The 11,407-nt window shown below is 44.7% G+C and overlaps 2 protein-coding genes across 3 annotated transcripts; one reads left to right on the top strand and one right to left on the bottom strand.

Moving 5' to 3' along the window:
* Nucleotides 1-451: 451 nt before the first annotated feature.
* cUnh8orf76 (chromosome Un C8orf76 homolog) lies at nucleotides 452-3,472 on the top strand. 2 transcript variants are annotated; one of them, XM_084471291.1, is made up of 8 exons: nucleotides 452-632; nucleotides 932-1,033; nucleotides 1,197-1,340; nucleotides 1,533-1,583; nucleotides 1,927-2,071; nucleotides 2,285-2,432; nucleotides 2,792-2,924; nucleotides 3,080-3,472. In XM_084471291.1, the coding sequence occupies exons 1-8, from the start codon at nucleotides 528-530 to the stop codon at nucleotides 3,269-3,271; spliced, it is 1,020 nt and encodes a 339-aa protein (XP_084327417.1). In that variant the 5' UTR covers nucleotides 452-527; the 3' UTR covers nucleotides 3,272-3,472. The 2 variants fall into 2 exon arrangements, with proteins under 2 accessions (XP_084327417.1, XP_084327418.1); XM_084471292.1 differs by lacking the exon at nucleotides 932-1,033.
* A 190-nt stretch (nucleotides 3,473-3,662) lies between these two features.
* LOC311352187 (protein FAM83A-like) lies at nucleotides 3,663-10,583 on the bottom strand. The gene is made up of 6 exons (XM_084472407.1): nucleotides 10,219-10,583; nucleotides 9,964-10,110; nucleotides 9,433-9,554; nucleotides 6,630-6,797; nucleotides 5,808-5,932; nucleotides 3,663-5,170 (listed from the first exon to the last, which is right to left on the bottom strand). Exons 1-6 carry the CDS (start codon nucleotides 10,523-10,525, stop codon nucleotides 3,952-3,954), a joined length of 2,088 nt encoding a protein of 695 aa, XP_084328533.1. The 5' UTR covers nucleotides 10,526-10,583; the 3' UTR covers nucleotides 3,663-3,951.
* Between the last annotated feature and the right edge of the window lie 824 nt (nucleotides 10,584-11,407).

The raw sequence follows: 11,407 nt of genomic DNA, 5'->3' as shown, positions 1-11,407 counted from the left end.
CTAGAAGTAGATATTCATTCATTGTTTGAGGAGGTATTTCATTGTCCTTCCATGAGACGCAATACGTTGGTGGATAGTTTGTTATTTAATTAGATTGATTCTTTTTCAGCATACATTTCAGAAGATAAATAAAAATAAACATTTCTGTGATTATATTATTATCATGAACTCATTGATATCTCCACATTCATTGTCTTCTCTTTAAATTAAAGTGTGCTCTTTTAGCCAGGCCATGATACATTGATCTATAATAATAACATCATGGGTCTACTGAGTTTTACTCCGGACAAATCACTAACCTCTGGAGAAATAAGGGAACTACACCTGAACCCCTTCGACGTCCTAGTTCAAGGCTGCATAGGAACACCGCTAGGCGGAACCTTGTTCCCGTACATGATTCTACTCGAGGTGTTTTTTATTGACGTACTGAATGCAGATGTAGCAGCGCGCAACATGAACGTCAAATAGTTGTAGCGTTCTTGTTCGTAAATAGCAATTTGATCAGGTTTGGGCACATATAATTCAACATGGAGATTTTTGGAAGTACATTTGATGATTCTGTGTTTGGCGAAACTAAGGACAAAGCGTCCGTCAATCTGTTACCCTACAAAGCAAAATGTTGTGAATCGCAGGTAAGACTTTCCCCTGTTGAATACATTCATGCACCAAATAAATTGAACGACATCTGATCAGTAAATACCAATTAATTAATCTGTTGAAATTCTAAAAATCGGCCCTCATAAGCAGCAAACAAAACGAATTGACAGCGTGGTATATTTTCTGTTTAGGGTGAAATATTTTTGTTATACTGGTTATTTTCTTAAGCTTTTACCCACTGACATGAATGCCAACATGAATCTTTCCCCACTTCCACTTATTCTTAAATTGGTTGTTTCAAAATAGCAATGTAAGTTTGTGTTCATTTCCCCAGTGGTTTTGTCAGAGTTCAGCTCTTGACACAGAAGACTCGTTGGAAAAGCAGAAGGTCTTTAAATTCCGAGGGGATCTCGCCTGCAGGCAGAGGAAATACAAAGTATTTAACAGAGTGGCCCGCCTTCATCACCTCAATTTAACCTAAATGGTCATCTATTACATGAGTTTTATGTAATTGTAACCTCAATTCAAACACTACTACAAAACACGCTCCCAAAGGTATACAACAAGATAACAACCGTCTTGTTTCTGCAATGTTTCAGGAAGCCCTGGAGGCCTACAAAAGCTGTCTCGAATGGGTCCCAGACACTAACTTGACGATCAGAAGAGACGTGTGGGAGGGAATGGCCCGATGTTACTCCAACCTAGGACAAGGAGAGAGAGCCCTTGAGCTTGCTGACTTACTGGTATGTACACTGACAGACCCAACACTCAGTCATATACTACATTGCCGAGCCACATAGTGGACGTGTTCCAAATGGTTCACTTCCAAATGGCTCCCCTGACCATCTGTTTGGATTAATGCTGCTATCTTATTTATCTAAGAACGCAGAATGTAAAAGAGTGTCAATGCAGGTCTGCACGTTTCTCTTCCCCAGAGCAAGGAAGCCTCCAACACCTGTCATTTAACCAGCCTGCTGTTACTAAAGGTATGCAACAGAATGCAAACAGACACACTACGTGTCTTCTTTCACTGCAAGGACTCTATATACAGACGTTTAATGATGAGAAATAATCACATAAAGAAGTGTAAATACACAAACTCTTACCCTCATAGTAAAGGTGAATGTACTGTAGGCCTCTGTAAAGTTGAATGCAATTTGAAGTTACTTTCTTTGCAATATAGAGTACTATATTGCATAGTTCACACCTTTTTAATCCTATTTGATGGTAAGATCAAAGCTGGTTCAAGATTGCAGCAAAGCAAAATATAATAGGTAACGTTTGGTTGTACAATACTAAATGCTAAACAATAAATTAAATATCGTCCAGGTCAGCATCCATCAGCATTCTGGAGCACTAGGAGCCAAGATGGCGGCACTGGAGCAGCTGTGCAGCCTGCTGCCCTATAACCCCTGGCACTGGTACAACCTGGGACAGACCTGCCTACACCAGCTAGAGGCCAACTCATCACTCGGTACGTCTGGAAGTGGATGATGAAGTCAGTTCAGTGTTCGCAAGCATATAGCGATTTACAGATTCAATTAAAAGCACCCATTTGACCATTCTCAGCTTGTATTTGGTATCAATCAATCATACAAGATACAACTGCCAAAATACACCTATTAATGTTTGCTGCTTTGACCCTAATGCCTTTTATAACCTGGATGTCAATGTGTATTCGGCCCAGATGCAGGCCCCTGTTCCTTGCAGGAGCGAGGAGCCGGTGCTGAGACTAATGGCAGCAGGACGGAGGAAGGGCAGGGAGAAGAGAGGAGAGACGGGGAGGGAGAGGACAGAGCCTGGCTGGAGGCCTGCGTGTGTTTTATCAGAACGAGGTAAGGGAGCAGGGGGAAGGAATGTGGAATTTACTATGAGCTCCTCCACGGCAACGGATGATGCAACCCAAAGAAACGATCTACACAGATGTTTTAAGTGTCCCGCCCCCAATGGACTGTAGCTTTCGCTGCACCATTAATTTTCCCTGTTGGGATTTTCTCCATTTTGATTGAATTGACTTTTTATTGGCCTACATATAATGGAACATACAAGATAATAAAACATGTTAGACATTCGAGGCAGTTATGTGCATGTATTGACTCCATATGTATTTTCTGTTGTTAATGATGATACTACATTGTACGGGATTATGTATTTGTTATTTATCGTTGAATATTAAATGTTCTCCCCCTTTCAGGCTCTTATTGCGCATGCTTCGCCTGCAGCAGTCCTCCTTCGTATTGAAGCGCAGTGAGAGCGCCCTCTGCAGGTCAGATGAGGCACTAGAGCGGCTCAACCCTACGGAGGAGACGTTACAGACGCTGACTGCGGTGAGGGCTCTTGATAAGAAATAAAAACAAATGTATTTCAAATGAATGTTTTTTTCCCTTTTGACACTTTTTGTGGATATGTTCGTTTGTGAACGTACATTTGTGGTTCTTCTTTCATCCTAAATGGAGTAATCTCCTTACTGTGTGGCTTCCAGGTGTTGTCTGAGGACCTGGCTCCAGAGAAGATGAGGGAAGACGGCCAGGATGGTGAAAGTCTGGCCAGTGTTGGTGAGCTGAGCTTCAGGGAGTGCTGGTGGAACAAGGTGTTGGAAAGCCAGAGTACAGGAGGAGACCAATACAGACCAGCCATAGATGGATGCCCAGCCGCAACAGATTTAGAAGGCTGACTTAACATTGGGAAGGAAAACAGTTTTAGTGGAGGATTGTAGCTTTGAAACAATGTAAATGCCCCATCTTTCTGGGAGTCCATAAGAATGTATATTGACAATTAAAACCTGCTTACCTTAAAATGAAACACTTACATTTTTATTTTGGAATATTTATTGTGAAACTATTTGTTAATAAAACATGATGCTTTCTGGATTTTACATTGATTATGTCTCGTGCTTATTTATTTGCAACAGAAAAATATACAAGTAACAGTCAAACATAACTTGGTTCTGTGTACTGTGTACTGTAGATAACTTGGTTCTTGGTACTGTAAACCAGATCCGTCTCATCTCATTCAGTTCTAAATAAGTCAAGCACAGAAAAAGCGGGGTATTTTGTTCAATGTCTGTCCACACAGATTGTGAAATCAATTCATAGTCATTTTAATTATGCACTGATAAAACGTTTATTTAACCATTTAAACAAAACACCTCATGCCAAGCATACTGTTTTCTAGCTCATTCATGTCGTGACGCAGAATCCCGCAACGAGTGACCAGCCTCCACAGAGGTGGAGCCACACCAGCCCAGAGAAGTCCTGTTGGCCCCTGAGTCCCATTGAGTGATTCCCCTCCAGCGTTCAACTGAATGCCGTACCTCTGCGGAGCATCGCTGGTCTGCCAAGCACTCCGCTGGTCCTACCACTCCCCCGCGCGCCAACGTCCCTCTGGCCGGGCTCTTCCGTTAACCCCGGGCACCACCTGCCTGGAGTGCAACTGGGAAATCCAATGCAACCGTTGAGACGGCACCAACTGCTGGGCGGGGTAGCTCTGCGGGCCCTTAGTGGCCGCCACAGAAAACCCTGATTCCAGCTGCGGATTCACCGGAGACTTGAAATCGGTTTTGGTATCAGTCCGAAAGGATTGCGTATCTTTGGATGCAGCTCCAGGCCTCAGATGATGGGGTTGTGGGGATATGAGACACTTGGGGGATTGTGTCCGGCACCCGGTGTTCTGTGGCGACAGCTGGGCCGCTGGCCATTGTCTTAGGCTTTGAGTGCGGATAAAGAGGCCCTGTGTGTGCGCTCGCAGCGATAGAGACCTCAGCAGAGGCTGAGTGTCAGTGTCAGGCCTCGGCTGGGCCTTTTGCGATCGTCTCAGCGTGTCAAAGTTCACCGCGGCCGTCCCCGACTCCGTGGCTGCTCTGCGGTTTCTGCTGTAGTCTGGGTACAGGCGTCCAGCCCCCGTAGCGGGCTTAGTGGTACCTGCTGCGCGAGGACTCATTTGCGTCCTTGCGGTGGACGGGCCGTGTGCGCACCACGCGGCGTCTACACCGGGGACGTTGTGTTGGTAGGAGCGGGAGAACGTCGTGTCGGAGGGCGCTGCGTGGGACGCGTATGCCTGCAGCGTCCTCCACCGTCTCTTGCCGCTGACATTAGCATCGGAGAGACCGTGGTCGGCCTCAGCCTTGCCGAGGTGCTGCGGCATCTCTCTGTTCCATCGAGAGGGGCCGTCCGCCTGCGTCAGCGCTTGGCCCGGCGCCAGACTCATCACGTACGTTTCCGCGCGGTTGAGTTCGACTTCTAACTGGGATAAGGCCAACTGCGTCGGATCTGTAGCGGTTGGGATTTCCGCCGCCGCTGCTGCTTTTTTCCCGTCTTTGGTGGCGTTGATGTTGTCGTTGCCGGTGTTGACCCATCTCTGACTCTTCAGCATGCTCCTCAGCACAGAGTCAGAGGGGCTGTGCTGGGTGGGGCCTGGGGCGGAGGGGGTCAGGGTCACAGCGGCGTGGAAGAGAGGGGGCACCGGCTGGGAGCTGAGGTAGAGCCTGCGGAACTCCTGACGGAAGGACGTCACTGAGCTGCCCTCCAGGAGGACAATGAAGTTCCGGTTGACCTTCCAGGAAAGCCAGGAGAAACTGAGGAGGCACACACACACTTAGTAATACCAATCCCAGACAGGAAAGGGTCGACGTCAAAGCAGCAAGTATTTACAGTAGTAGAATTTAAGACAGACACACATTTCTATCCACTAAAACACTGTGAGCTATTGATCACTGATGGAACCTCTGCTACACAGCACAGGTTTTGACAACAGCGTCTCAAAAATACCTTTAGAACTACATTAACGTTATTTTAACATCATGTTTTTATGAAGGTCTTATTTGAATCAAGAAGCTTCCGATTGACATTGGAGAGACATTTGGAGTCCCTTGAAGCTTGCGTGTATTAATTAATGTTTCCATTTACATTTTTACCCTTTTACTTGACACTGTTATGCAAGTCAGGCAGAGAACAATCTAAATTAGAGTAGCTACCAAAAGAGATATAGTCCTGCACAACCTAGCTTCACTAAAATAGAACTGGACAGAGTATAGAAATCATAAATGCAAGTTTTGAATCTATTAGTTGCTGTGTGAACAGTTCCAGAATACATAAATATCACATATCAAAGTTCTTACTAAGAAGTTCTTACCAACAACTTAGTACTTCTTGTAAGTTCTTTCTAAACATCCCAGCATGTCCTGAAGCTCCACAACAGGAGAACATTCCTACCTGTAGCAGCCGGTCAGCACCTGGGTCCAGTCGCTGATGATGAAGGTCTGGGTGATCTGCCCGGAGAGCCACCTCCCTGTCTTAGTGCAGTAGCCATGTCCACTGACGCTGCGCACCGACAGCCTCTACACACGCACACAGGGCAACAGATGACCTCAGATGACTCTCACCCATCCTCCACTGTATTGATGTGCATAAACACGTTGTCTCAGAATATAATATATACAACTAAGTACTTGAACGTTTTTAAATGTACAACTTGAGGGACTTAAAATGTAGAGCCCGACAGATATATCGATTGGCTGATTTAATGGCCGATATTGGCCTATTACATACACAATCTTTATCAGCGTATATGTTTGTTGATATGCGCCGATATGAAAACTTTTGAAATGGTGTCAATTTAAAAGTGTTATTACCTCTATATAAACCATCTACTGTGGTGGTTGAACCTCTATCCACGTACACACTCCCAGCACTAACAGTTTGACAACATGTTCTGTGAGAAGGCGATGGCGCTGTCGCCCAAAGCATTGGCTGCTTACAAAAGGGTGAGCAGCCAATCCCAAGGAGCCGTTCCACCCAGTGTTGCCAGATTCATCAGGAAATCTGGCCCAATCTGGCAACGCTGATGCATTTATATTTTGAATATCGCCGATATATCAATATCGATAATTATTAACTCCCTAATGTCGGTATTGACCCCTAAAATCCAGTATCAGTCAGGCTCTAATTAATTGGGTTTGAAAAGGGTGGGTCCGGCTGCAGCAGTAGGTGGTTAGCTTCCAAAAGGCAGGAAGAGAGAGAAAGACGGAGACTCACAGGGAAGTGTTTGCCGCTGACATTCAGGGTCACACACATGTCCAGGAACTGCTGTACATTGAGACGGTCCAGCAGTACGTACACACGCACGTTCCTCAGGGCGCTGGCCTCCAGAATGTCGCACAAGAGTTCCACGTCACTGAAGGTGTCCACCACTACCACCAGGACCTGAGGAGGTCGGACACCACAGGAGTATGGGTTTGTTGTTGCAAACTTTGAAAGCCTCATCATTCCTCTTCTTTTCATTTCCAGGAACATAGCCAGAGCAGATTGTCTGCATTTTACCAAGAAGACAGCAAAACAGGAACTTTGTGGGGTTAAAGGGTGCTACTAAAAACATACCTGCAAACTCATAAGGGTTGAAAAAGGTGACAAACTAAACCGTTGTAGGGGGGTCTGGGGGCATCCCCCCCTAGCCAAATTTTGCTATTTTAACATGGAAATTAAGCATTCTGGTGTACTCCCAGAAGAAAATAAAGGGAAAAGACAACATTTTCTTATAGCAAAAATGGCACATTTATTAACCCATAAACTGGTCAGTTACGACTGAGCAGTCCACTCCAGGACTGGAACGATGGGGAAAGAAACGCGCGCTGTGGTATATCTTGATAGCGATTGGTGGTCGTGGAACATGGAACGTGGAACGTGGAGTCATTTGGCCAAAGATTTTTTTATTGTGAAGATAGCAAACTTGTTTCTCGCTCATTATACAGTCGGTTATTATCAGGGGTGCACATAACTTTTTTAGTGAGTTACTCATTTGAGTACCAGGAGATGGTGTTCGGTACGCACTCCGTCACTGCCACGGAGCGATAGGATGTCTCACAGTGACGGATATTGCGATCAGCTGATTTTGCGCAGTTCTCCAGTGTGCGCGGTGCACACAGCGGTGCACACAGCGGTGCACACAGCGGTGCACACAGCGGTGCACACAGCGGTGCACACAGCGGTGCACACAGCGGTGCACACAGCGGTGCACACAGCGGTGCACACAGCGCTCCGGCTCCGTTTTGCCTTTTTTTTTGCAGGTGGGGAGACGCAGAAGTAGTACAAGATACACGTGTAGTTTTGTTTTGATGACCTGACGGTGAGTTACGCAAAGGCGCTGTAGTGGCACAAGTGACGTTACGCATTGCTGATTATGGGCGCGCATGCGTACTTGCATACCAGTTATGCGCTCCCCTGGTTATTATACAGTCTATGGTTGGTTGATTGGTTGGTCGGTCAGCCCCCCCCCTTAAAAAAAACCCTCTTTGGATCTACACGATTCACGTAAATTATCTATTTTGAGTTGAAAACGGCGAAAGGTGACTAGTTTGCAGGTATGATATATATATATATATATATATATATAAATATATATATATAAATTATTATTATATATATAATTATTATATAAAAAATTACATTAAACAAAATTATTAAAAAAATTATTAAAAAATTATATTAAAAAAAATTTGACCTGCGCACGCATTTTTTTTTGGTAAAAAAAAAAGATGCGCGCAGGTCCAAAAAAAAAAATGCTCACGCAGGTCCAAAACAAAGATGCGTGCGCAGGTCCAAAAAAAAGATGCGTGCAGGTCCAAAAAAAAAGATGCGCTCGCAGGTCAAATTCTTTTTATTATTATTTTTTTATATAATTATTTTTTATATAATTTCTTTAAATATATTTTTTTATATAATTTTTTTTAATATAATTTATATATATTTTTTTTTTATGTATGTTTTTATATATATTTTTAATATATATATTTTTTATATAATAATTTATTTTTTTTTTACTTCCCGGAGTTTATTTATTTATTTTTTATTTTTTTCGCGTCCTCCTTGGTCTGTTGTAGGGTATTGTTCTGGGATGCACTAGCTTTATTTGCACTCAGTGGCCCATCCTTGTCATACGCGCACACACAGCTCCAAGTTGTCTCTATATTATATTTCTGCTCCTGGCTATCTGTTGCGTGGCTTTCCAACTAAGATAGCTTTCTTTATAAAACATTAGTATTCATTTTTAGTGTTTATCATGTCACAGAAACCACAGTGAATCCTGTGTTTCTGTGCCCCGCTGTGGTGTCGACAGCACAGAGCTCCGGTACCATTACAGGACAGGGGTGGTTTCTTTCAGCTTGTATTGTATTCCAATTTTAGCGAAAAACACACATAACATTAGCTTGAAAGAAAAAACAGTTTAAGGATGCTTATCTTTGCGTGAATTTTGGGATGACTCGTCTACCAATGACTTCAAGTTGGTTGTGTTTTAACCGGTGATTGTTACGCCAAACTGTTTACAAAGGGACACTTGCTTGCGACGCAGCAGCGCTTGCTAGTTGACCTGCCGGGCGGGACGATCAGTAGGCCTACTTCCCCACATAAAGAGCTTAGTTCTGATTGGATCGCTTCCCAAATCGTCCCGCTTACATTTTCGTCTCGTTTTTATTCGTTGACGAAAGTGTCAAAAGATTTAGTCGTAGTTTTTTATTTAGTTATCGTCTCGTTTTCGTCAGACTGTAGACCCCCCCCACCCCCAATGTTTTCTCAATGGATCTCCACGAATCACACAAGTGGCCAATTTTGTAAAAAAAAACGGCCGAAAGGTGACTAGTTTGCATGCCTGTAAAAAAACAATGTTGTACACACACACACACACACACACACACACACACACACACACACACACACACACACACACACACACACACACACACACACACACACACACACACACACACACACACACACACACACACACACACACACACACACACACACACACACACACACACACACACACACACACAGAACATACCGTTTGAGCCTTTCGGATCTGCTCTCTGACCAGGTCCTTCATGCTGCCCTCCCTGCTCTCGGACTGGAGAAACACTTCCACGTTGGACTGGCTCTGCTGCTCCGATCCACTCGGCTCCACGCCTCAGTGGGTGAGAGCAAGAACATCAACAGGACTGAAATACAGCGCATGCTGCCTTTTAGAGGAGCTCATAATGCAGAGGTGTTTTAGTTAGATTATTCTATACGATCTTTTCTGTATTCTGCAGGCCTATTTGGTTTGATCTGGTTCGTTTTTTTGTAAAGTGCTTTGTGAAATGTGTCTAATTAAAAAAAAATACAAATAAGGCTATGAAAAGGGAAGTTTTGCTCCGATCAAAGCTGGGGAAAATGATATAGCCTTTCAACTAGTTTAACCACAATCGTTTTTTAGCTTGTAGAGTAAACCTATGGATACAAATGGTATGGCTTTGCTATTGTCTTCTATTTTAATGTTTCGTAATTCGTGTTTAAGCTCAGAGGCAATTCATGTAGGCATAAATTGGTTAGCTACCGTTCTGGTTCCCGAGGGGCAGACTGGGCTCCAGGGTGGCGCTGCCATCAGCGGACTCTTCTGAAGCAGAGAGACGGCCGAGAGACAGTGGCCCCGTACACTGCTGGGACGTCCCGACTTCATCATCGCCATCTACCGTGTCGCTATCTGTTTAATGCAATTTCTCATCAGATGCAGAAATATAGCCTATAGGCCTATGTGCCGTAAAAATAACATCATTCGCTTGCAAAAACACAAAATAAACTCGTTACGCACCGCCGCCCACGTGTCCATCCTGTTGATTCGTCAGGATGTAACTCTTCTCCCGCTCCGACAGAAAGTCCACCTCGCCCTCCGTAGTCAGCAGATCCCGGTAGCCCTGCACGCCGCCCTCCCCCATCAGGGTGTCCACGGCCAGCCGCTGGCTCTCGCTGTGGCTGAGGTCCAGGGTCGGCGGACCCCCTCCTTCTCCTCCCTCACCATAGTATGCGGTGGAGCTGCGGAGCTCCCGGACCCTCCGCCTCACTTTGCCCACCGGCTTGGCCCTCAGATGGGACAGCACGGAGAGGCCGTGTGGGTCCATGACGGTCTGTTGAAACGATTTGCCAGATAGAAGCCCCACTGTTACCTTAGGCCTATCCTCCAAAGTAGAGCTGGGACTATAAAGGGGTTTCCTGGAAGGAAACTGAAGGGGGGAAAAAGAGGAATAGCAGGCCTGGCGGGAGTCCTTCTTTCAGCTTACTTAAGATTCAGAGAAGGGGTCTTCAGATGCGCGCTGTACTCCATTGACAGGACACTGGTGCTCGAGCTGTGATCCAGGGATAGCTGGTCCCTTTAAGTATAATGCGTTTGAGGCTCTGGATCCTGTGCTGCTGCAGAGCACATAGAGACTCGTGAGAGATGTTTCAAAAACTGGTCCATTGGAAAAAAACTAAATAGTTGAAACTACTTATTTTTTTACCCTTCACCACACAATCTCTGTAATTAAATGGATGGAAAAACACCAACCACGTTAAGGCGTATCCTTCCACTGCTGTGTGATCTCCATGTGCTAAACGCTTAGTGCCGTATAGCCACTGGCGTGCAGTCAGGGGTCTGCAGGGTGCCATAAAAGTCAGGTATTACCTGCCTGCCTCTACCTGTTGGCCTTTGCAGATATGCAGGCTACTTAGAGGAAGATGGATGGACAGATGGGAGATACGGTTCCTTATTAAAGAAAAAAAACATATTTTTATATGTTTTTTATTACATTTACAGGGGAGCCACATTTGGAAAATCGTTATGGGAAAATATTTTCATGCCAAACACCTAGGTCATTGAGTCTGGGTGTGTAGAGGTCAGCCTTCTTACTTGACAAGAAACATAGAAGAGTGGTAGAAAAAAAAACGAAAAAAAAACCCTTATGAATGTTTGCTAAAAACTAGTTTTGCACAAACCAGTAATTTCTCAGCATATGTATTATCCT

This window comes from Micromesistius poutassou (genome assembly GCF_964030765.1).
Source record: "Micromesistius poutassou genome assembly, chromosome: 8".
Classification (NCBI taxonomy): Eukaryota; Metazoa; Chordata; class Actinopteri; order Gadiformes; family Gadidae; genus Micromesistius; species Micromesistius poutassou.
The sequence above is the reverse complement of the archived record's forward strand: the minus strand, read 5'-3'. Positions and strand labels throughout refer to the sequence as shown.

What these genes read in the sequence shown, in the direction of transcription:
- cUnh8orf76 (XM_084471291.1), top strand. Translation starts at nt 528, where the DNA reads ATGGAGATTTTTGGAAGTACATTTGATGATTCTGTGTTTGGCGAAACT. An exon ending in CAAAATGTTGTGAATCGCAG is followed by an intron (nt 633 to 931) that starts GTAAGACTTTCC and finishes TCATTTCCCCAG; the next exon opens with TGGTTTTGTCAGAGTTCAGC. An exon ending in TTGAGCTTGCTGACTTACTG is followed by an intron (nt 1,341 to 1,532) that starts GTATGTACACTG and finishes TCTCTTCCCCAG; the next exon opens with AGCAAGGAAGCCTCCAACAC.
- LOC311352187 (XM_084472407.1), bottom strand. Translation starts at nt 10,525, where the DNA reads ATGGACCCACACGGCCTCTCCGTGCTGTCCCATCTGAGGGCCAAGCCG. An exon ending in GGATGGACACGTGGGCGGCG is followed by an intron (nt 10,111 to 10,218) that starts GTGCGTAACGAG and finishes TGCATTAAACAG; the next exon opens with ATAGCGACACGGTAGATGGC. An exon ending in TCAGCGGCAAACACTTCCCT is followed by an intron (nt 5,933 to 6,629) that starts GTGAGTCTCCGT and finishes GTGCGTGTGTAG; the next exon opens with AGGCTGTCGGTGCGCAGCGT.